This window comes from Dendropsophus ebraccatus, chromosome 1 (genome assembly GCF_027789765.1).
Source record: "Dendropsophus ebraccatus isolate aDenEbr1 chromosome 1, aDenEbr1.pat, whole genome shotgun sequence".
Lineage (NCBI taxonomy): Eukaryota > Metazoa > Chordata > Amphibia > Anura > Hylidae > Dendropsophus > Dendropsophus ebraccatus.
The window spans coordinates 88,226,595-88,252,552 of NC_091454.1; the positions used below are offsets into that span (position 1 = coordinate 88,226,595).

General features: G+C 43.5%; 1 protein-coding gene across 1 annotated transcript; it reads right to left on the reverse strand.

Annotated features, from left to right (window-relative positions):
- Positions 1-938: 938 nt before the first annotated feature.
- LEMD3 (LEM domain containing 3) lies at positions 939-25,701 on the reverse strand. The gene is made up of 13 exons (XM_069974555.1): positions 24,430-25,701; positions 21,133-21,161; positions 15,803-15,869; positions 12,102-12,169; positions 10,685-10,764; positions 9,151-9,293; positions 7,874-7,975; positions 6,707-6,809; positions 4,994-5,169; positions 4,725-4,806; positions 2,180-2,285; positions 2,021-2,099; positions 939-1,918 (listed from the first exon to the last, which is right to left on the reverse strand). The coding sequence occupies exons 1-13, from the start codon at positions 25,538-25,540 to the stop codon at positions 1,749-1,751; spliced, it is 2,316 nt and encodes a 771-aa protein (XP_069830656.1). The 5' UTR covers positions 25,541-25,701; the 3' UTR covers positions 939-1,748.
- Between the last annotated feature and the right edge of the window lie 257 nt (positions 25,702-25,958).

The window sequence follows — 25,958 nt, forward strand, 5'->3', positions numbered from 1 at the left end:
GTACCATAAAGGAAATTCGCTTAAGGTTTGCACATGAATAGAACGGCGCGGGGAAGCCTGTGCCGCTGTATTTCTTTTGAACCGAGGCCTGGTTCTCCTACAAGGAGCTAATCTGTAAGGGTGGGTTCAGACTGAGGAAATTGCGCGGAAAATGTCAGCTGTCCGCCCGCACGGGCACGCGTTTTTACGCCGGCTCCATAGACACCATTCTATGGGCCGGCGTATTCCGCGATCCGCTGAAAGAAGGGACATGACACTTATTTCAGCGTATAGCGGAATACGCCGGCCCATAGAATGGTGTCTATGGGGCCGGCGGAAAGGCGCCCAGATGTGCAGGCCAACAGCTGAAGGAATTCCGCTGAAATTTTCCGCGAGAATTTCTCAGTCTGAACCCACCCTTACCGAGCACCAGCCCAGGCTGAAGCACTAGAGGCTGGCGCTGGGCGGGAGAACCGGGGCCTTTTTTTGAACCGCAGCCCTGGCTTCCTCAAGTCAGCGCTGTTCTATTCACGTGGAAAACTTTAAGCGAATGTACTGAATGGTACATTCGCTTTAAATAAACAGCAATTTCTTGAACTGAAATCAAGCCTTACCATACAAGTGAGGAAGCTAATTGTACCTACCTGAACACTATAACAATTTCTATTCAGAAAACTGCTTTGCTATGTACCATGTAGAAAATGGAGTAGAATAACTTTCTTTTAATAAGAAATCAAAACTTTAATAGTGAGGAATACAGGCAACTTCCTTTTTATACATTTTCTACACATATGGGTATTGAGACCCAATGTATAAGAGGGTGACAAAATTCACTGGCTTGATCTTTACAATTGCTATAGTTGGAGGCCAACAAGGAAAACAAAAAATAGGAGACATACTGCAATATTAGCCTTACCTTGTCCTAATGGGTTCGAATAAATACATCACTTCACAAAATAAATTGTCCAGCATCTGCCAATTGCTTATTTATTGCTCACAATAATTTGAATCTTTACAATTGGTATCAGACCTCACATGAAACAAAGTCAGACATTTTATATAAAACCTATAAAAGATATTTCAATTTTTATCTAATACTTTTAAAGGTAACTGGCTGTTTGACCTTTATGAGATGGTGCAGCCAATTTATTATATAAAATAACATTATGTTATGAATAAAATAGGAAGCTTATTTACTGCTTGTAAGCAGACATTTGCACAAGACTTTCGCCGCCACCACCAATTACACTTAAATACAAAAGGGCAAAGTACACGTCTTACAACTCCCATCTTGGTAACCCAAGCCAGATATTCCCTGTACTTCAGCCGTAACAAAATCACTATCTACAGCAGCAGAAGTCATATAGTTAACCTCAAAAATGTACAATTTACTATTAAGAGTATAGATATGACAAAATAGTGTGCAGGATCCCATAGGAATTCAATAAATTATCTTCCACGTTTCAATTCAAGAAAACAGTCATATGGTTTACAAGCAAGTCATGATCATCTCAAATTGGTCATTTAAAAAACAAACACTGCTGTCCTCTAATACAAGATGTCATGTGAACCACCATTTCTCTCTGTTGATCTTGTCATGTCCTTTGGATGATTATTTACCCACAAGACCGAACAACCTGTGTTCTCACTGGAATTGTTGATATACTGATGAATATGGGGAAAATGAAGAAAAAAATAAAAGGAAGACAGATGCAAGTCAGGACCCCCACCCCTGCTGCCAATATAACAGTCATGACGACAATTGTTTCTCATGATGATGATGATGATGATGATGGAGATGTGCCTGTTCGCAGATTTAACTGTGACAAAGAGTTCATTGGTTTGTTTAAAGGCTTCAAAGGAGTGTTGCATGTGAGAGCCTGAGGAAAACGATGATGGTATCTGTCTAATCTCAAATATTTCACAGTCACCAGCTTTCCTGAAGGACAGAAAGAAAAAAAAGAAAAAAAGTTATTACAGGCACTTGCCTAATAAAAGAAAAAAAAAAATCTAAAAATAAGCCAATTGTGCATATCCTTACCATCAAACCAAGATCCATGCAGTGACTTGAATGCCTTTCCTGCATAGTCTGGTGATAGACATTTTACATACACACAACCCTGAAAAAAAACAAGGAGTCAAAATTAGTAACAGAGTGGGAAGAATGGAACGCTTTGAAAAAAAAGTAAAGTACAATTACCTCACGGGAGTTTTTATCAACTGCAATGTGAACAATCCCTTCATTATCACTGCATTTCTCCAGAATAGCTTCTTGAATTGCCAAATGCCAATGATCTCCAATTTCCCTTAAGAGAAAACAAAATTTATTGGATTGAGCTTTCATCTAGACCACACCTTTGACGTGGCATTTTTTCTAATGTATGTCAGTGGTTACCCCTAACTAAAAAACAAAAAAAAAACAAATTTAAGGCTGCAATCTTTGTTTCTTCCTTCATTAGATAGCTTGTTTGCAGCATATCTACATGCTAGTCACTGTCTTCTCATATGGACTTGTCCTTCCCATACATACTGGATGCAAGATCTGTGCATTCAGGATACTGCTGCTTTCTCACATATTACCACAGCTTTTCTGTACTACCACCTGGAAAATTCAGAATTTGCTGCCTCCACATGTGATAATCTGGATATGCACTTTTCATGTTGTGGAAACCCCAGAAGTGAGCACAAGAATTCAGCAGTCTTCTGCTCCCCAGACAGTGTCTGTTTTCATTTAGGATTCAGAATAAAAACTACATTTTGGTTTCAATTTGCAAAGGTGTCCCCTACAGATACACTCACAAATATCTCTCATTTACAGTCATAATCTAGCTTCCTAAAAGTCTTTATTAATCAAGGTAGTATGACAATTGGGCCTATTTCTCCATGTGCAAGGCATTTAACAAATTTGGGTATAAATTCATCCTTGCAGATCACATCCATGCATTCACTGGGGTGGAAATGTCAGACATTAAAGGGGTACTCCGGCGGGGTTTTTTTTTTCTTTCTGACACCGGGGAGGAGGTGGCTGAGGAAACTACGTCCACTTACCTCCCCGGTTCCAGCGGCGGGTCCCACATCGCGGCGCCCTGGTCCCCGCCCGCTTCCTGGTGTCTGACGCGGGCCCGAGACGATACGTCTCAGCCAGTCAGTGACAGAGGCGGGATCTGAGCGGACTTTAAACTGATCCCACCTCCGTCACTGATTTGCTGAGTGGACCTGAGACATCACGTTGCAATGCGGGACACGCCGCTGGAACCGGGGAGGTGAGTGGACGTCGTTCCTCTCAGCCACCTACTCCTCGGTGTCACGAAAAAAAAGCCCCCTGATTGGGCAGGGGGTGGGGACGTAATAAAAGAATGTTTATTTACCATTCCCTGGGCCCATGCAGTGCTGCGTCCCACACCTGGACCACCACCAGCATTCTGCATCTCTCCCCCTGCTATGTCACGACTCAGTTGATGGATGCTCCCCTCAGCCAGTCAGTGACTGGGGCAGGACACCGTTGCAGTCACTGATTGGCTGAGCAGGCTATATCCCACCCTTTCCCGCTGTTCCAGGTGAGTGATGACGTACCAGGAAAAAACAACATCTAGCAGGGTACGAAAGCCTGGTAATAGTGTGAGGACAGGGTCCGGTAACCTTACGTTTTCCCCACCCCCAGCCAGCACTGTAATTTTGAATTTCACCTGACTTCTCTTTTAATTGAAAGAGCAAAAAGTTACAAGAAGTACCCTGGCCCCCTAATACCCAGACTATTCCTCTAGTACAGTGTATTGAGCTTGTCAGCGCACTGTATCTGGTTCAAAGCCAATGTTTAAGTACAGTGCAAAATACTATTTACATATTCCAGTCAATCTTACTGTGGCATATAACTGACTAACAGAACAGATGCAGCGGGGGTGGGGAGCTTCTGCAATACCTACATGGGGAACCCACACAGGCTTATTCTAGGTCCTCTATAAAAAGGCGACGACCTAGAATAAAAACTTTTAAAAGGGGTACTCCAGGGAAAAAAAAAGTTTCATTCAAGTCAACTGGTGTCAGAAAGTTTTACATTTAAAAATCTTAAATCTTCCAGTACTGATGGGCTGCTAAATGCCCTGCAGGAAGTGGTGTTCCCTTCCAGTCTGACAGTGTTTTCTTCTTTCACTTCTGTCTATATCACAAAACTGTCCAAAGCAGTAGCAAACTCCAATAGAAAACTTCCACTACTTTGGACAGTTCCCGACATGGGCAGAAATGGCAGCAGAGAGCACTGTGTCAAATTGGAAAGAATACACCACTTCCTGCAGGACATACAGATGCTGATAAGTACTGGAAGACTTAAGATTTTTAAATTGAAGTAAATTACAAGTCTGTATAACTGACATATAATGAACCATGATTATACAAAATCACACCACATCCTGTTGATGGTCCTTGATAAGTGCAGCTTTCATCATGGAGATTGTTTATGAACACTTAATTGCAGGAACTATTTACATTAAGACTGTGCTCACGCATGTGGTAATGTCCTGTAAGAGACTTTTTGCAGCAATTTTCTGAAATGTACTTTTGCCACAATTTCAAGAACACTAGTGAGGGTTAAAAAAAAAAAAAAAAAAAAAACAACTTAAGAAGGACCACAACAAAATGTAAACACAGCGTGAAGAAAAAAACGGAACCACAATTAACTAAGGCTAACATTACATGTATGGAGCTAATATGTCATTGTTGACTTAATTTCAAAATGCTCATATACTTACATGACAGGATCAAACATGTTCCGTATCTTTAAACAAGGAGTTAGGCTATTTGGAGGGGAATTTCTTTTATCCAAATGGAAAGCTATAATAAAGGAAAACAGATCAAGAAAATTTAGTATAAAAATCAAGTTTCTGGCCAGTAGTTTTGAAATTGCCTAGAAGAGGCCAGCTGCTCAACATTAAGTTAAAAATAAAAGGAGCTCATCAATTTAAATTGTCTTTTCTTGTAAGAAACCACAAAAAATAGGAAAAACATTTTAAAAAATTACCGTGGCCTTGCCACACTTTTGATGGGATAACTGAAGGTTTTTCACACGTTGAAGGCTGAGTCCATTTCCATACAAGGAAGTCTGTTCCCCCAATTTTCTGTGTTTCAGTACGTACACGGGATTCATTCGCAGCCAAGAATTCCACAGCTCTTTCCCAAACTTTCTTCATTTTTTTTCTGCATAATGAAAAGTTAAAGACTGGTCATTGCTTTTAAAAAAATATATATTTGACCTAAGCACAAGGATCTCTGCTTCTTATAGCAGATTCTAGTTCTGACCTGATGACTTAGCTGAATTTAAGGCAGGTATCAAGCAGGTCTGACCATTTTGAGGTGTTCATCATTGCATATGACATATTTATGTTGATAACACTTTCTAATAGAAGCAGACAAATCATGGATTCAGAATGCAGTCTTATACTGGGAGATGTATGGAACTACTTAACAAAACTATCTGGGAGAGGGATGTCCATTTTGAGCACAGCAACAATAGTTCTTATTTCATTTTTTAGTACCGACGGAAAACAAAAGTTGAGGTTGCTTTGGGTAACAAGGCTGTTTTGTTTTGTCTTCATGTTTTAATATGCTGCTGATATAAACCAGGCACTGGATAAAATTCAGGAAATTTGAGGTATTGACATTTAAAAAGTCTATTCTTAAAAAAATAAAAAGGAGGGCAATGTTGGATGCAGCGATTTAAAGAAAAGTACTTTTTGTACTACATTACTATACTTATGTACTGAACATATAAAGGGGTTGTCTAGGCATAAGAGTTTAGTTACTTGTATATGTTTAAAAAAACAAAAAAACAAAAAAAAACAGCATGCACTCACACCGCTACCTGTACTATGTTGCTCTTTCCCCAAATGTACTTTTTTCGGGATATGCATGTGAATGGCCCCTCAGGGGCCATTCACATGTCTAGAATTCTGTTCATTCAGACAGTATTCTCAAAGACCGGACCTCAAAGCTGTGCAGTAGTGCAAAGATTTTAAGAGACTTTGTCAGTAAGTTTATGCTGTCCTACCTAGTGACAGAATCTGAACAGAATGATGTATCACTCACATTGTTCTGTGCAGCTGATTTAGAGATATATTTCTGAATAGCATGGACAATAAGTAGTCCTATCCATTATAAGCATGAGCCCAGTGGCCCTGGATATTTATGAGAGGCTGAAAACTCTAGCTGCTGATTGGCAGTTATCCATCCATGCTGTGTATGGTCAACAATTGTCAATCAGCAGCTGGAGGGTGGGGTTAGGGGTGTGGCAACAACCCTGTTCTCCTACATATTAGAAGAGCTGAACAAAATGATGTAAGTAATAAGTAACTGATCTGTTCAGAATTTCTGTCACTAGTTTATGCTGCCCTCATTTAAGGCGGCAAAAACCTAGAGACCGATTCCCTTTAAACAGTTTCCGAGTTCACATCATAATGAATGATGGTCCGCAGAATCCGGTCTGTGCACAGACAGTATTGTGTGGACACAAAGGGCCCCTTACAGCTCAGATGATAGTTAAAACCATTTAAGAAGGATTAAAAGCTGGGGGTAAGAAGTTTTTTCCATTACAGTCACAGCAGAGCTGTCAATTACTGCAGTCTTCCCCAGTGATCAAATGGACACAGTTACTGGCCATGCAATCACTATTCTTGTACATCATTGTGAACCAGGGTTAATAATATTACTGAAAACAGCATCAAAATCCAACACATACCTGTCACATGGAGGTATCAAAGAATCTCTCACATGAGGGATTGGTGTATATGGCTCTAGTTCTTTGTTTTCTTGACAAGCCTCACTGTGACTTTTTAAAACATCTGAAGGTAAAAATAGATACATATTTTGAACTGTAAATACCTTTGCATTACATTTAATAATTAAATGCTGCAATATACGTTAGAAGCTACAGAAATCAGAACTACTGTCAAAGAATTGCAACATGTAAAGCATCTGCAATAAGAAATTACACCTCAAGTCCTGCCAATTATTCCTAGACCCAATACACAGTTTATTTTATGGCACTGATCAATGAATTAGATTTTTTCCTTAATTTGACTATTTAGTAGCCAAGAGTAGAGAATGCCTTTACGTTAGCAATACCATTATCAGTCCTGCAGTCACTGACTGGCTGTCATAATAACCATAAGAAACACAAGTTACTGCTGTAGCACTGTAGAGGAAAAGAATACCGGAATGTCCAGAAGAGAAAAGCAAGGTTATTATTTTAATTCAGCAGTTTATTTGAATTTGGGAACCCTCTTATTCAGGCATGTAAAAATATTGGTCCGCTTATTTTTGGCTTTGGCTGATAGCACAGGGTATGGTGTTTTTTTCCCCCCCTTTGCTTTTCCTTGTGTAGTGTACTTTTAGTGCAGTGCTGCTCTCTGCGCAGTTGTTGTTGGACTGTGGGACTGCACAGTTTTTAAAATTAGGTACCCACACTTATAAGGAACCTTGACGTGGTGTGTGGGCTTATGGACTTTGATCAAAAAGTTAACTAACTCTGTTAGTAGTCTATTGTGCTGAGAACCAGATGGTCAGTCACAGGTTTTATGGAAAAGCTGCCATGTCTTTTTGTATCTCCATAGAGTACTATTGTTGGGAATTTACCACATCACTTATGGTAGTTCAAAGTGCTGGGGGACGCACACCTCTCTGACAGGAATCGGCTGAAAAAGTGCCAGAACTTCTGCTTGCACACCAATAAATTTCAAGGTTGGCCCTCGACTTTGTCCAAGTTTTTAATTTTGGCTCACTGTGTATTTGAGTTTGACACCCCTGCTCTTATTCATTAGACACTCAATGTGCTGAAGCATTTCGAAGATTTCATTGTACGTTTTTATGCTTTAAAAAGACAACTGTAAGCAAATACTATACTAACCTATAATTTTTACCACAAGGTCATACATTTGTTTAGTTTCTTCCTCTTCCTTTTTCCAGCGGTATCGCATATACTGAAGCACTCCAAAAACCACAGCAACACCTTTGGGAATGAAGTGGGAAAATACAAAGCTGTCAATAGTTGACATGTGAAATTTAGGTTACACCATACTTAAATGGTTTGGCCACCTTTACAAACTTTTTGTAAGACTACAGTAATTTTTATAAGGCACTCAAGTACCTTCACTGTGGGCCTATAGTTTAGTCAAATAAATAGATAAGCTGCCCTCCATTATGAAATGTGAATGGGAACTTGCAATCTCAGACAATGTCCAATCATAAAACTAACATGTCCATGTAGTACACAGCCTAACATTGAAGACGAATCATGCAGAGTGCAATTTTTACTTCATCTTATTTCAGACATGATCTTCGCTCCAACGTGGAGTCCTCATCCACAAAAAAGCCATGTGGAGAAAAGCCAACGTTCAAGGGGACAAAACCTTGAATTTAAAACTGGGTTTGGGAACCTTTGGTACTCCAGCTGTTGTAAAACTAAAATTCCCATCATGTCTGGACAACCAAAGATATGGCTTTGGCTGCCCAGGTATGATGGGAATTAGTTTTGCAACAGCAGGAGTGCCAAAAGGCTTCCCATCGCTGCTTTAGAACCATGCCATGCCACGCTGATCCCCTTGTCCTGGTGTCACAGGCTCCTCTGTCCATACAAGGTATTCTATGGAGGAGCATGAGCCATACATATCACTTTACCTCCACCATAGCAACACTGTGCTCAAGAAGAGCAAAGGCATAGTGGAGGAGGCAGAGTGACATGTAAATCGCATGCTCTACTTTATGAAGTTATGTATGGACAGAGGATCAGTCTGCTGTGACACCAGGATTAAAAAAAAAAAAAAAAAAAAAGTGTAGGGTGCAGTGGCATGGTTCTAAGGAATGGGTCCACAGTGTAGGTACTCAATGTGACTGTCTGATAATAAAACATTACTGTAGCCCAAGTGACCAACCTATTTAATCTAGTCCTTGTAAAATCACTTGTTTTTTTACTTTGCTTTAGAAAATTCCTACATATTACTTATACCCACAAAATTCACCAATTTGTTCTCCACCTGGGGTAATCTAACCAGATGGGACAAGGGTCAAGGGATCCAGTGCAGATCCCAGAGGTAAGACTGTTAGAAATACATGGCAATAGAACTTCCACCCCTGCAATAAAGGTATGTAGACTACAGAGTACTTAGGCATGGGAATATATATTACCTAGTAGCAAGAGTGATAATCTGTGTGCTACAGTCATAATGGCACGACGGATACGGCATACAAAGGACATTTGTGGCCATATGGATTCCAAATATTTTACATCAGTTATTGTTAATTCATCATCTTCTGCATCTCCAAAGCACCTGAACAAAATAAACAAATAAAGTTTGTCTAACTAGTGAGAAAAGACCATTCAACAAACATTTCGAATAATCATTCGATGGTAAAATATGACAAGTGAAAATCCAGTCTGCAGCTACTTCTGCACATTGACTGACACGGGGAAGGTTGTCAATCACTGATTTGCACCACCCACTAGACTCATAACCCTGAAATGATCAGTTGTGTAAATGGATAAGTTGAAATATTGGAACATTTCTCACAAGACTATACATTGGTCACAGTCCCATTTGGTAAATCTGGTGCACCTGTTAACTGTTTAGTTCAAGTTTGCACTGACTAGACTAAAAGTAGACTCAAAGGTTTTTTTTTTGTTGTTAATGCATTACTTTAATAAAGTTACATTACTTTGTAACATAAATGTAACATTTTTCTTTACCACTTAACTTCTGTTGAGTGGCAGCAGTAAGAGGCAACACGGGCCCCTCTGGTGCCACCAATGGGTTCATGTTGGGAGCTGCACTAGCAATAAAGCGCAGGCCCCCTTATTAGAACATACAGAACCCATCACCATGCATTTCCATCACCACGTTCTTCATTGCCATGGATGCCTGAACTAACAAATTAAGAAAATAATTAACTGCTGTAGTGAGAGGTACTCTAAGAAAAGCATTATTTTTTTCAAAAGGAAACCAATAGCAAGTGAAAAGACTAACATGCTGTTATGTTTCCATAAAGAACAGGACGCTGAAAATGAAGGCAAGCGTTATATCTGTATCCTCTGTGCCATTTTTGTTCAAATTCAATTTAATATGAGAATTTGGCAGTTTACAGCCCTCAGCACACCAATCTACCCTACCTCCTCATGAATATTTATCCAAAGCCGAGGTAATGATTCCCGCTGTCTGCCCGCTCCGTGGAGCGGGCGGATCCGGTGGGAGGACCGCCTGGAAAACTGGGATACAGCCATAGCCTGTATCCCAGTTTCTCAGGCGTTACTCCCGCTGGATCCGCCCGCTCCACGGAGCGGGCAGACAGCGGGGATCTGCTGCCGAGCGTTTGGGTTCATACGAACCCGAACCTCGGCAGGTTCGGACCATCCCTAGTTATAAGCGCCAGAATTACATCACTGTGGAGCGACACTTCAATCAATATTTATGAGGAATCGTCTGGCAAGCAGATTGGTGCACTGAGGGCAGCAGTTGTACCAAAACAACTGATTTACATATTGAACTGAAGATTTAATGAATACAATGCTGAGAATGAAGGTAAGAAAATTACCTTCATTTTTAGTGTCCCGTGTGCTTCTAACCTGCTGTTAATTTCCCTTTCTGAAGAAATAGTAAGTGTTAATTCATTGTCTGTACAAATGTCTGTGTTGTTATACGTATCCTTTATTGCTAAATGCTCTCACTTGATTCCAACATCCTTTCCAAACTGTAAAATCCACATCAGGGAACTGTTCAACTCTCCAATATATTCTTCCCCAAAACCCTGTAAATAAAGTGGGCAAAATTTGTAACATACAACAGGAAATTTATGGTAATATAAGTTTCATTGGTTAGAGGTTAGCTAGAGGCAAGAATGTAGTTGTGCCATTATACCCATTTTAAATACAATATTATAAACTTAGAAATCTAAATAATATTTATCCCTTCCAGCAAAAGGATGTATATTTACAGTATGCATTGGGGACAGAAGCTAAGCAAGCTCCACATGTGGTAGGTGCTGGCTATATGCTGACAATTGCTGGTAGCAGCTGGGATCAGAATTTAGTCCAATCATAGTAGTTAAAGGGGTTGTCCGGCGAAAAAAAATTATTCACAGAATAACACACATTACAAAGTTATACAACTTTGTAATGTATGTTATGTCTGTGAATGGCCCCCTTCCCCGTGTCCCACCACCCCCACCCGTGTACCCGGAAGTGTGGTGCGCTATACATTACCTGTCGCGTGCCGACCACGGTCTCCGATCGTCAGCAGTGACGTCTTCTTCGGGAGCTTGGCGGATCTTCCCGAGTGCCGGCCACCCTCTGCAGGGCACAGTTATGCTCAGCCAATCGCGGCTGAGCTTCGGATGACGCTGCAGAGGGTGGCCGGCACTCGGGAAGATCCGCCAAGCTCCCGAAGAAGACGTCACTGCTGACGATCGGAGACCGTGGACGACACGACATGCGGTGAGTATAATGCACCACACTTCCGGGTCTAGCGTGGGTGGGGGGAAACACGGGGAAGGGGGCCATTCACAGACATAACATACATTACAAAGTTGTATAACTTTGTAATGTGTGTTATTCTGTGAATAATTTTTTTTCGCCGGACAACCCCTTTAATTCTCTAGATGCCATAGTCCCAGCACCTAGATTTATTTGACAGGTTATTGTCCTGTCAGGACAATGGCAACTCTGCAATGCCATTAGGTTGCTATGGCAGCCTCTGTTGCTGCCATGATAGATCTGCCATTACAGCTGCTACTATACCAGTATTACTGCTTGCAGAAAGGTTCAAACTACTAAAATAGAATGTCATAGATACAGCACAGTAAATCCCATAAATAGAAGAGATCACGGCTACCAGATTTAATGCTCCTATAGTTGTCCCAAAACCTGTGTCGATACAGTGTAAATACACATACAGTAGCCTTTTGAACAGGTATTCTAAACGCTTCTCTGACCCTTATCTCCCCTGCTTTACATGAGCTTCCCAGCACAAGGATCGCCATTCTCTGATACCACTGATCATTAATGGACGAACTATAGTCACTTGATCTCTTTCCTACAAAATAGACACACAGTCTCTGTGGAGGAAGGAGGAAAGAAAATGACTGACCTGTAAATACTCTTCTGCCTCCTGGACGGAAATATGACTGTAGTCAGCATCACCACATATATAATCTCCTACCACAATGTGATTTAAAAGAGAAAAAAAATTTAACAAATACAGAATTTCTGCTTTAGTTCAATATTGTAAATTAAAACCTACATAGTTAAAGGGACACTCGTTTTAAAGGGAAGCAATAACCACCAAATAGGTCTCTGCAACTAGGGATGCACGATGCACCGAAAAATCGATACTACTCTTGATTTTCGGGGCAAAAAAACGGTTCGATACCAGGATTTCCTGGTATCGATACTTTATGTTAAACTACAAAATAGCGTAGTTTAACATATAGTGCCGAGAACATGACAGGCGGCTACCTGAGCGCCTGTCATGTTCTCTCTGTGCCACCCCTGCGAACACAGACCCGGGACCCTGTGCGCTCACTCGGGCCCAGATCATCCACGTACCATGCAGCTGCCCCCTGCAAATTTTAGGTCGCCGCTCCTGCCTCTGACATCGCCAGCCCCGGGACACGTGTGTATCACTGCGGGTCCTATGGGCTAAGATGAGGACCTTCCCCCCTCTCCACAGGCACCGAGCATGAGACACAGCTGGGCCGGTGAGTGTCTGACAAGGGCAGAGGGGCAGCATAGGGTCGGCGGCAGGAGAGGGAGGAGAGTGACTGAGAGCTGCACGGTCCGGGAGAGGAGAACGGCTGGAGGCGAGGAGGAGATCTGACAGGAGGGCAGTCATGACATCCCCGGGGCCGGCATCAGCAATGCGGGGGGGTGAACAAAAGGTCGGCCTGGCTGCGACTGTGAAGGGAAGTGGGAGGGGGGCGGTAGCCTGCACATTACTCTGCCGCCCGAATCCAGCTGGAATAGTGCAATTACAACCCCCATCATCCCCCCTGATAGCTGAAGTGTGTTACATGACTACAGTTCCCATCATCCCCTGATAGCTGAAGTGTGTGTTACATGACAACAACCCCCATCATCGCCCTGATAGCTGAAGTGTGTGTTACATGACTACAGTTCCCATCATCCCCCCTGATAGCTGAAGTGTGTTACATGAATACAGTTCCCATCATCCCCCTGATAGCTGAAGTGTATCACATGACTACAGTTCCCATCATCCCCCGATAGCTGAAGTGTGTGTTACATGACTACAGTTCCCATCATCCCCCCGATAGCTGAAGTGTATCACATGACTACAGTTCCCATCTTCCCCCTGATAGCTGAAGTGTATCACATGACTACAGTTCCCATCATCCCCCCTGATAGCTGAAGTGTGTGTTACATGAATACAGTTCCCATCATCCCCCTGATAGCTGAAGTGTATCACATGACTACAGTTCCCATCATCCCCCCGATAGCTGAAGTGTGTGTTACATGACTACAGTTACCATCATCCCCCTGATAGCTGAAGTGTTATTGTGCATATTATAAGATTATCACCTTCCTGATGACGCATGGTAAATGGTGCAAGCGGAAAAACCCCCAAATTCAGTACCACATAAAAACGTGGTACTAAATAAAACTGCAGATTGCCCCATAGCCATGTTAAGAATCAGAATAGGGCTATTTTTTTAAGAACATTTTAAATAATGGAAACTTTATTTATAAAGTAATATGGTTCGTACAGACCTGACAGTCGGGGGGGGGGGGGGACTCTACTCTGTGTTTTTAAAATAAAAAATATATAATTTATTAAGTATCGAATTGGTATCGAGCATTGAAAAAAAAAAGTTGGTGTTGATATCGAACTCAAAATTCTGGTATCGTGACATCACTATCTGCAACTATAATTACAGTGTAATAGGACCGGTAGCACTGTTTACAAACATAAGTAGTCACTATCAGTGTTACACAAATCCCGCGAAAATGAACTTTGCACATCTCCCCTGGCAAATGTAAAATATACTTAACTAGGTATGTACGACAGTCACAGCTTGCGGGAAATATCTTTTGTAATCATGCTTGAATCTCCGGGTCCCAGCTCACTGACGGCCCAGTCAGCAAATCACTGTCTAGCTGCAGCCATTGATTGGCCGAGAGGGCTGGGACCCAGAGCCTCAAGCAGGAGTGCAACAAAAGGAGCGTGGGCAGGCCAATAATGCAGGACCATAGACCATAATGGTAGGGAGTATCACAGCAAACATATCAACATGTCTACATGTGAAGGCAGCCTTAACCCTTTGGATTTACAGACTTCACTTTTCTATAAAATATGCTGCAAAACAGGGGGGGGGGGGGGGGGGGGGAACCCCGTTCATCATAAGGCAAAACTGACATGTTATCTATGTTCCTAAAATCAGTACTATTTGCAATGATAGGCAACTTGTATAACATTTTATCTGAGGGCTTTTAAGGAATAAAACTACATCTTAAAATTGCTCTATTCTCATCCTTATAACGCTTTTATTTTTTGTTCTATGGGGCTGTGTGAGGTGTCATTTTTTGCCCTATTATCTGTACTTTGTCTTGCTACCTTGCTTGCATATATTACAATTTTTCTGGATTTGATGTGACCAAAAATGTTTGCACTTACACCATTAACCATGAATGATCAGGGATCTGATCACTTACAATTACACACAAGGCTATATCAAATGTGTTTGTTTTTCCTTTCTTTAAATTTATAAAATGGAAAGGGGGGTGGGGGTTTATTTAAACTTTTATTATGGGATGAGATTTTTTTTATTAAAAAAAAAGTTTTTTTTCCACACAGTAATTTTAAGACCCCCTGGTTGCCACTAATTTTTCGCTTAAACTTCTGATATTTCATTATGTGACCGTTAGGGACCTGGAAGCAGAGATCATTCATCAGCCTGGTTCGCCTCAAATCTGAGGCGTTCTGAAAATCCATTTACTAAAAGCCCTATTACAGAGTGATAATATGCCTGGCAGAGTATCGATCTGATTTCTGTATTTTAAACATGTTCAAAAATCACCAGTCGCCAGCTGTGCTTTTGGGACTGCTTTCTGCTAAGGTAACGAAAAAAAAAGAAAAATAAAGACTATACCTGCATGTCCAGGCTCCCCTGGTGTCCTCCAGCCTTGTTCCCATGTTCTCTGCAGCCTCCTTCAGCACTTTCGAACCAGTCTCTAAAGTGGCCTGTCACTTCAGAGACGGGATCAGAGGTTCTTGAGGCGGCTGCGATGAACACGGAACAGAGGAACAAGGCTAGAGGACACCGGGGAGCCTGGACAGGCAAGTATTCCTACACCTACACTAATTATTACACTGCTAGTGTTGACTTACGCCAACACTATTTGAAATTTTTTTATTTTGTGAAAAAAGCCCAGATTTACTATATTTCTGCCAGGAAGTAGCATAACTGTGGTATATTGTAAAGTGTGATGGCATAGACTATGCGCTAAATTTATCAAGTGGTGTTAGGCTACATTCACATGTTTTGTAGGCTGTCCGTAGCTGCCGGCAGCCTATGGAAGAGCATCCATAGGTTGTCGTTAATGCATGGACCTATTCAATAGAGAATAGTGATTAGTTTAGAAAATGAATTGCAGGCGACAGACTGATGTTAAGCAGTGTATGAGAGTTCAGCTTGTCAGCCAAATGTAAGAGAGTATGAATGGCAGTAAATGTATATCTATCATATTGGGGAGGTGATTTTATGAGAGTATAAATCTCAAGTATAACTTAAGGCCAGGTTGCTGTCTACACAACATTTTATTGTCAAAACATACCTGCTCTTTTTGCCAACTTATCATGCAGTTTATGCAGTGTGTTCATCAGGAGGTTTTTCTCAGTCGACTAAAAAAAAAAACAACAAAAAAAAACAGACCATTAAGTCTAGTCAAATACAAAGCTATAAAAAGTGACAAAACCTAGAGACATATAAACAGGCAAGAGTATACACAGACATATGATTGCATTATTATTTACTATTATGCGTTTAGACACTTTGTTTTATCCAAAAAGGGGGGCATGGCCTTTTTAAAAAGAGATGCAGCTTCATTTAAGAGGGCCATGGTTTAAAGAGGTACTCCGAACGGGAGGTGTTTTTTCAGAGAGTGACATCCACTCACCTCCCTGGCTCCTGGGCTGGGCTGCTCCAGTTCCTCGGCCACTCACGTCTCAAAGGGAACTTGAAACATTATGCTAGCAGGCCCACTCAGCCATCCAGCAGCTGCGGCGTCTTCTACTGAATGGCTGAGTGGGCCCGCCAACATCTCATATCTAGTTCCCCAGCGCAGAACTGGGAAGGTAAGTGAACGACATCGTCTTCATCCAACCCCATTCCCGGCGATACTGAAATACTGAGTACCCTATAAGATGCCAAACTACATGTCATAAAATGCACCTAGTGCAAAATTTTTATAATGTTAAGGCTAAACTAATAGTTGCTGTCTGACAGTAACGTCACAGATTCACTTCACTGCAAATTCCTATTGATGGCACGTGTGAAGTTTTAAACATCCATTGTCTCTGGCAGGTGAGCTCTTATAGTGTCAAAGAAGGAGCAGGTGCTACATCGCACAAGAGAGATGTTTTCGGTCTGGGGCACAGAACACAGCCACTCTGACAATCTAGGCCCTTATAATTAAAAAATAGAGACACCAAGAGTTTATATAAAAAAGGCATGAAACATACCCTTTCGGTATGTGCACACTGAGGAATCCACAAGGAATTGAAGAGGAAAGGTTTTTGCTTTAAATTTTTCGCCTATTCAGCTCTGGCAGAATTGGAGCACCATTGATTTCTATAGGATTCCTCTTGCGGAATTAGCCCAAAGGATTGACATGTCAATTTTTTGGGTATATTCACACTTATGAATAGGCGTGGAATTTCAACCATAATCCCCATGAAATCAGCCGCGGATTCCACTTTAAATTCCACTCTGTAAAATATAAACATAGCATTGTCTCATTGTATTTAATTGTTTTTCCGCTATGTTGTTCACACAACGAAATTTCCATGCAGAATTTTCTGCTGCAAGAATTGACACGTCAATTCTTTGGGCGGATTCCGCTAGAAAATTCCTATATAAGTAAATGGGGCATAAATTCTGCCAGAGTTGAATAGGCGAGGAATTTCAAGCTGAAAACTTTCCTCTTTAATTTCTTGCCTATTCCTATTGTGAACATACCCTTTGGGCAGAAAGCAGATCTGTGGCAGAAATTCTGCCGTGTGAACAACAGAGCAGAAATCCCATTGAAAGAAATGGGACATTGCTCTGTTCATATTTTACCAGAGGGATTTCAAACGGAAATGAAGAGTGGATTCTGCTACAAATTCCTCACCTATTCCTCAGTGTGCACATACTCTTATACTCTTACACTAACATCTATTTGCCTGTGCTAGTGGTTTCATATACATAAACCATGATGCACTTTAAAAAGCTATTTAAATGGGTTATCCAAGATTAGGAAAAACCGCAGCTTTCTTCCAATAACACTCTGGTTCACACTGTATGTGATATTGCAGTTTAGTTCCATTGTAGTATATGGAGCTAAACTGTAATACCACACACAACCTGAGGACAGAGGTAGCTCTGTTTTGGAAGTAAGCAGTTATGTCTTTTCTAAGCCTGGATAACTAAAAGGTCATAGATTTTTCTACATCACCATAAAAAAAAAAACACACAAAAAAACTTTGACACAGGCTACAAAGTCTTGATTGGCTGGGTTCTCACTATACAGATCCCCACCAATCTTTAGGAAAGGGGGATGAGCAATGCTGTGTGCCCTATTACACCAAACGATTATCGACTGTATTTGTACCAACCAACAGTTGTGTAATAGCTCACGTTAAGAAGACCACGTTCAGTGGACATGCACAATGTCTGCTGATCGTGGTCTTTCAATATGTTGCAAAATTACAATTGCTTCCACCTTAATATTGTGCCGTGTAATACACCCCTTACTGCTTAACCCATCTCATTGATTCTGAACACCCAGAACACAACCAAAACATAACATGTCAGAAAGTTTTAAACCGTAACACTTCAACCTGCATAGACTTTTATAGACACATACATTTTATATAATGTACACACATACAAAATAAAAATGTCCTATGTACCTCAAAGTAAAGTACAGCTAGTACAAAAAAAAAAAAAAAAAAACGCACAAGCCTAAACAGCTTTTCTGACAGAAAAGTAAAAATCTCATTGGCCCTTGAATACCAAGGCTGTTTTTGATGTGAAAAAGTAAAGAAAAAAAAGAAATACTACGTTTGCTACTTTTGTATTACTATCCCACAGAATAAAGTTAAAAATTCATATTAAACAGGGAATGCTTAACAAACATCCACACGATACCCATTGCCCCCCCCCCAAATAAAGAGACAATTCTTTTGATATATCATATGTCCTTATAAAGCATAAAACTGAAAACAAGCTACATTTATTAAACATTTATTAAACAAAAAGCTAAGCCCACAAGCCCCAAAATGGCTGCAGTTTGTTCAATTTAAGCAAATTTTAACATTATAATAAATGGATTTTGTGAGGAAAAGTCTGCCCCTAGTGTAGAGAAAGATGAGGAATAGCCCTGTAGGATGTCACATGAGGGAGGTGGGAACTCTTACCACCTAAAGGCTCCTGTGAGGATTACACCCAAAAGCAAGTGCCAAGAAAGAAGTGGAACTAGCCAACTAGGATTTCAACCAAGCAGATCTGCGGATGGCAACCACAAAGCAGATGTACAGGAGACAAGGTGGGCCACATCCATGAAGGACTTGCCCAGCAGTTTCAAGTTAGGACGCAAGCTCCTGCCAAGGAGTTGGCAGAGGTGCTGTGCCCATTCCATAGAAGCTATGCCAAGTAAACATGGATACAGCTTATTGCTGTATCCATGTTTTCCAGGACTCCCTAGGGAAGCACCCAAATTTTCCAACCACCAGGAGTCAGAATATCTCCGTCCCAGGACCGGCTCGATGAGGTACGTATAAAGGGATCTAACTAGGGGTCAGGAGCCTGTCACCCCGACACGGGGGGGTGACAGGTCCTCTTTAAGAGTAACTTGGATTAAGAGCATTTTGCAAGAAGAGCTCAGTTTTTCAAAATTGTGACTTTGTTTAAGAGCATTGCTTTGCTTTAAGAGCTCCCTGTACTGGGTGGGAGGCGGAGCGGGGGAGGGGCATGGTCTGCATAGCGGGGTCTACAGCAGCGCTTCTCAAACTTTTTCTAATGGAGCCTCACTCAACAGACAAAACGATACCCAGGCCTCACCAGACCGACCAAGAGGATGCTGGGGCTTCACCATCTAAGGTGAAAGTCCATGCAAATATAAAAACTATTCCTCAGTCTACCCTTCATTTGTCTCCTAAACTCTGTATAATAATTAATAAGTATAAAAAAAAGTCAATAATGTTGCTAAACCAGAGATTGTTACAAGAAAAAGGACTGTGCAGCTTATAGGCCCTTTTGTGAAAACAGCCTCCCAAGCTGCACCTCACCAACAACTAGGGGGCGCCTCACTTGGTGAGGCCCGCCTCACACTTTGAGAAGCACTGGTCTACAGCACTGTACTCTTACCCAGGAAGTCTCCCTCACCTTCCAAATCATAGCAGATCCACTTCAGGCTGGGGCCTGCATCAGAGGACAGGACTGTGGAGGTAATCTCTTCATAGCTGTAACCCCTCTCTCCCCGGACAGAGTGCTGCATGTATGTGCCCACATATGTCCTGCTCATTCCTTCATGCACCCTGCAGTCTGTCAGTCCTGATTGGTCCATGTCAAACACACCCCTTCCCCATTGCTGTCATGTGACCTAGCCAGAATCCTGCTCCACACTGATGAGGGGCAACACCCCGAAACAGCTGTATGTGGATGGTTACCTAGCCTTGGTTTATCCCTTGTCATTACATTGACTTATAGGGCCACTTAATATGGTGGATTTGGTGGTTTCCTAACAGGAGCTACCCCTTGGCTGGGTCCTTCCCGGAGGGATATCTGGCTAGTGCTGTGTTTTGAGACTCTTCAATGAGGCTCCACGGGCTCCTCTTTTGCACACACAGACCTCTGACAGCAGCCCTGATTCTCTATTTTAGCCTATTGTACTACTGCATTATGGGGGATCTGCATCTCAATTCTGTATCAACAAACTGCTGCTGTGTGTTCAGGTTTATGCACTTACTATACATTATACTCCACAGGCGGTTTGCTATACTGTACAGTAACTTCTATTATGACATATATTCAGCAGTTTCTAAATGTTTGTTTCATTTGTTTTACATGCTATTCTGAATTTAAAAAAAAATATTAATTTTGGTATGTGGAACCAATTGTCTGCATTTCTACGATTTCTTATGGGAACATTTGCTTTGGATTACAAGCGTGGTCCCGGAACGAAATATGCTCGTAATCCAAGGCACCACTGTATTCAGCTTCAGACAAATGTTGCCTAACCAGAACGTTTAGCAAGTTCACTCATGATTAATGATCACATATGGATGTACAATCACTTTAAGATATCAGGTCCTTGAAGAGGGATGAGGGTCAGGAATTGGCCTGCAGAAGAGGTAAACACTATAGAGCGGAGGCAGAAATGGCCAGTTTAGTTGGTCTTCCACCGGCCAGTGGGGGGAGAGTTGGTCTGCTTGGCCAATTGACTATCTATGGAAAAGTAGGGAGGCAGAGCTCAGGCAGCTACATAGAATCAGTCCAAAGCTGCAGCGTGCATGAATTCTGCACAGCAATGTGTATTTAGGTTTAGAATTAAAAACTAGATAAGTAAATTACAATAATGTTTAAAATTGCTTAGATTAAAAAATAAATAAGTAGATCAACAAACATGTGCATAATACTAGGGAGGTATTATTCATTTTCTATGGAGCTGCTGGAAAGGGCCAAGTACAGCAATCAGATCATTCCGACAGCTCGAGGATGAATAGAGCCGCGGGTCACATGCTGTATCCGCGGCTCTATTCAAAACAAAGGAGACAAGGGCCGATATCGAGATCGGGGAAATATCCCCGACATGATCTCTTACTTGTACCCTATCCTGTGACAAGTTAGCTTTATGTTGGAATACCCCTTTAATGAAGCAACCATGAAATAAATAACACTTACATCACCTGGCAGATCATCAGGACTTCTTACTAGGAGGAAAAAGAAAGATCAGTGTAAACAAGCTTTGTAGCACTACAAATAATAGACATGTTACAGAGAACAAATTATGTGTCTGTGGTGATTTACTGAAGATGCTAAGAATCACACACAAGACAAGCTCTGTCATCTCTTAAAGGGAAACAGCCAGCTTGTATATGCAAACATACATGATAATAGTTACCACTGTAGCTAAACCTTTTTCCTCCATTGGGTTCATGTTTGTAAAAATATGTCTTTATCTCAGGCACAGTGTCAGAGGTGTTTTTATGACACCGCTGGGGCCCAGCCCACCCCCATCTCCTTACTGAATTAGACAACCAGCTAATCTTCGGCTATCCTGAAACCCTGTGCAGCTAAAGATGGCTGTCCAACCACTGAGCAAAAAGGCAGCGGTGACATGGAGCAGGCTGGGCACCAGCAGTGTCAGACACCTCTGTAAAACCCTGAGCCCCGAGAACAAAGATGATCCACTTTACACCGTTTTTGGCTCATGTATAACATTAACAACAAATTTGCTGCAGTAAAGTAGTAACAGACAAGTTACGTACATATAAATATTTAATGTTTTAGTTTGAAAGCAGAGCTCATCCATATCTACTGATTTTACAGGCCTTCAATGATTTCAAAGCATTACTCATTTAAAATTTCTTTTCAAAAATTAATATCAATAGAACATGTGATTTTAAGAAACTCTGTAATAGCAAAAGAGTTTCCTTATGTACTCAAACTGTTTTCCTAGCTCCCCACTTCAGAAGAAGCAGGATTTCTGTGTCCATTATCTCTATGGAGAGGGGTGGGGTCAAGGGGGGGTGAGTGAGCACAGAGAGGAGAAAAGACAGCCCTACAAAACATGACATTCTGCAATCTTCTCTCACAAGCACCCCAGATAAACACTGACCTTTCTGACCTCTGAATCTAGCGGTTTATGTGCCTAGACATGTGTCTCCAAACTGGACAGCTGCTTTTCTCCTCTTCCTGTTCACATACCCCTCTTGGCCCCTCCCCTCTCCATAGGTTATAATGGGACTCTGCAAACCAGTCTTCACTTTGCTTCTCTGTAATGAAGATGGATTTGCCTGATAACGCACAGATTAGTGAGGGGGGGTCTTCAAAATAGCTTTTTGAGTACAGAAAGCGGCTTTTTCCCAAATAAAACCTGTTACAGAGTTTCTTAAAATAGCTCGTACTATTGATTTCAGCAAAAAATAAATAAAATGACAGCTACACTTTAAGGCTATGGACACCTTTGAAACGCCTTTATTCTTGCTTCGCACTTATGGTACATAAACATTTTCTCCATAAGTCTTTTTAAAAATCTTACTTAGGGTTCTACAGCTCCAGATGCAAGCTCTATTTTCTCTAAACACTTTTGCACAGCCTATCTGACTGTACTCTGCAGACTTCCTTACATCTGTTCTCTCTTTCTCTAGTCTGTTTGAGCGGTCCTTCAGGGTTTCTTTACCTCCAACCACTCTTTGAGCTTGTGTGTAACCAACTCCACCTGCTGTTATATCTAAAATTAACCATACATCTGCAACAGCTGTCGGCCAACACCTCTCTCCCTATCTTCCCATATACATGAACACTCGGCACAGCCAAACGTTTTTGTGCTCACAATTGGGAGAGTAGGGGTAAGCTGCTGCCTTACAGCTCTGGCAGTTTCTCTCCAAGGACAGAAAGAATGAGGCAGATAAAATCTAATATGGCCTGATACTTTTCTACCAAGAGCATAGAGTTTCTGGAGAAGATGGAGAGGATAACTTTCAGCTGACATGTTGGGCCAGGGATGGGGAACCTTCCTTATCATGCCTGGACAGCCAAAGCTTCGCTTTGGCTGTCCAGGCATGATGGGAATTGTAGTTTTGCAACAGCTGGAGGGCCGAAGGTTCCCCATCCCTGTGTTAGGCCAATAACCACCTTGGATAGATAGGATACTGTAGAACATGAAAGACAACACGATTGAAGAAATTTAATGCAGCCGCAGGGAGTCCTGGAAAACATGGATACAGCCTATTACCGTGTCCATGTTCCCCAGGTAGCCTTAGGGCTGCACCCAGCTTCAGCCAATGGTAATCAAATGCTGACTTCCCGGTTGGAACAGAGATTAGCAAGAGTTGTGCTCATCTCTAAACACAGTAAGCTCTATTCTTCACTTACCTGCTAGCTAACCAACATCTGAAGACTACCCACACACTGTCCTAAGTTACTTAGGAGAGTGTGGCTGGAGAATGCCATTCTGCACGGGTCTAATGTTCATTATTACAGCACCACTCCAGAGCCCCTGTTCTAAAAGCCAACGCTGCCCTGACAGGTACAACAAGTGCCTGCACTATTCTATAAATCACAAGAAACGAAGATCAGGCAACACTCTGTAAAATGGATCTAAAAAGGAAAACATGAATGACACATCTGCATTGTAACTAAGGCCACATTCACACGTTCCAGATTCTGCACAAACACGGATTACCTGTAATAGTCATCACCCCCCCGCCCGGGCAGCATCTGTGATAAGATGCTAGGAGCGGGGAAACTGTATGAATATGCGCCACGCTGTGATGTCAGAGGTGAGCTGCTACTTCATTACAGTGCAACGCATACTCATATAGTCCCCTTGCTCCTAGCATCTTATGACAGATGCTGCCTGTGTGGTGGGAGGACTCGCTTACAGGTAGGCTGCATTCCCACGTTCTGTGTTCCTCATGGAGCATGGACGTGGAATGCCTGTAACGGACTCTCCCCTGCTCGGGCAGCATGTATTAGATGCTGGAAGCGGGTAAACTGTACAGACATGCGCCACGCAGCTCATATCTGTACAGTTCCCCCACTCTCAGCATCTAATTACAGATGCTGCCCGGGCGGGGGGGTTGGGGGCGGAGGAGAAGTCCGTTACAGGCATTCCACGTCCGTGTGCCATGATGAACACAGAACGTGGGAATGCGGCCGTATTCCATATCCCTGTCCCGTGTGGAACACAGAACGTGTGAATGCGGCCTAAGGTGTGCTACACAAAGCTGTGAGGATGCAGCAGAAGAGCAGTGTATGTACGGCCTATGGACTGCAATGGCTGACCACACACAGTTGGAAGAGCAGGCATAGAGGGCAAGAGACATTACTTGTTTCCATACACTCAGGGCCTCTATGGTCACACTACATAAAAGGTTATATGGAACTGTGTCCATCCATGACTAGGGCAGCTGACACTGCAGGAGATAGGGATACATGGAAGTAGCAGCAGGTAAGCATGGCCGGGATACTTACTGGTGGCCTCCCCCGTCAGCCCGGTGCCCCTCATGCCCAGGTAGGTGAGGCCCAGCAGCAGGAAGAAGAGGCAGGCGGCGGTGAGCAGGATCATGGACAGGTAGTGGGCGCTGAGGGCCGCCCCGGGGGACACCTCCGCGCTCCGGAACTGCTGCAGCAGCGCCTCCTCGGGCTCGGGCTGCTTCCGCGGCCTCCTCTTGCCGCCGCCGCTGTACGGGTAGTAGCTGTGGTTGGAGCCGGCGTGGTTGGACGGGGAGAGGCGGCCGGGGAGGCTGTTGGTGCTCGGGTAGAGGCGGGAGCCGTCCGCGCTGTACGCCGCCCCCAGGTGGTTGTTGCTCTTGCTCGTTAGCTCCGCGTCTGGGGAGTGAGACATCCTGGCGGCTGCCCGGTGCCGGGGAGACAGCGGGGCCTCCTCCCTGCCCCAGACCGGTGGGCTCGGCTCCTCCATGCCGTTCCCCCGGGCCTGTCTGCTCAGTGGCCGCCTGCTCCTGCGGCTCGGGGGCCCGTCCCCCCCGGAGTCGTCCTCGTCTGAGTCCGAGTAGTCCCTGCAGCAGGAGAGGCGGCTGCCGTTCACAGTCCTGCTCTTGGCCGCCGCCGCCGCCGCCTCCTCCTCCTCCTCCTCCTCGGGATGGAGCCGAGAGCTGTGCGGCCTGCACGTCCCCCACCAGACAGGCGCCTTCCGCCCGTCTAGCTCCTCCGTGCAGTCCCGCTGGGCCGGGCTCCTCTCCGTCTGGGGGCTGCCGCTCCTCTCCCGGCGCCCGCCATGTGCCCCCAGGGCAGTGTCCGCGTCCGACTCATCAGAGCTGAAGCCTACGATGGGAGACTGCTTGGCGGCCTCGGGCTGCTGGTAGTGGCGGCCGCCTCGCCTGTGCGTCACATCCCCAGAAAGCGGGCGGGCTCCCGGGCTCTCGGAGTGTCCGTCCACCGCAGGGCTGTTGTTGGTTAGCCGCGTCTTCCCAGGTCGGAGCCTCTGTTCCTCCCGTAGCTTCTTGAGTTTCTTGAGGTAGACCGGCCGGGTGCTGTCCGTGACCGGGCCCGGCATCGCGCCAGAGCGCTGTAGCTCAGAAAACAGCTCCTCGTCCGTTAACTGCGCGGCCGCCATTTTGACCATTCGTCTGGGCTCTCAGCCCCCCTACACACGCTGGCTGTGCCCCGGAAGTGACGTCAGCGAACTAGACTGTGAACTAGACCAGCCGCTTACCCGGGAGCCAGTCTGGCGCTTGAGTCACTGTGGCTCTCCCACTGCGACTCCTCGGCTTCCTACTGGGCCGCGCTGTGTATTGCGCGTCACGTGCTCTGCGCTCTCCCACATGTAGCGTTTTCTTCTCACAGCTCATTGTAACATGCACGTACAGCTTTACGGCTGCTGTGCGGGTGACTAGGCGTGTGCGGGGTGTCCTCAGGCCGGGGCTACGGAAACAAAGGGATTCGCCTCCTCACAGCTCACCCGTAGACTCACGTCTGCTCCACATAATGAGAAAACCGAGACTCTCTTAGGTATTCTTTGTGGGGAAACAGGTCGGACCTTG

Bases quoted from the DNA above. Each gene is read 5' to 3' on its own strand.
- LEMD3 (XM_069974555.1), bottom strand. From the start codon at position 25,540: ATGGTCAAAATGGCGGCCGCGCAGTTAACGGACGAGGAGCTGTTTTCT. The intron at 10,765-12,101 runs GTCAGTCATTTT...CTTTATTTACAG, and splicing joins AGGCAGAAGAGTATTTACAG to GGTTTTGGGGAAGAATATAT. The intron at 6,810-7,873 runs GTTAGTATAGTA...TTTTACCTTCAG, and splicing joins CCTTGTGGTAAAAATTATAG to ATGTTTTAAAAAGTCACAGT.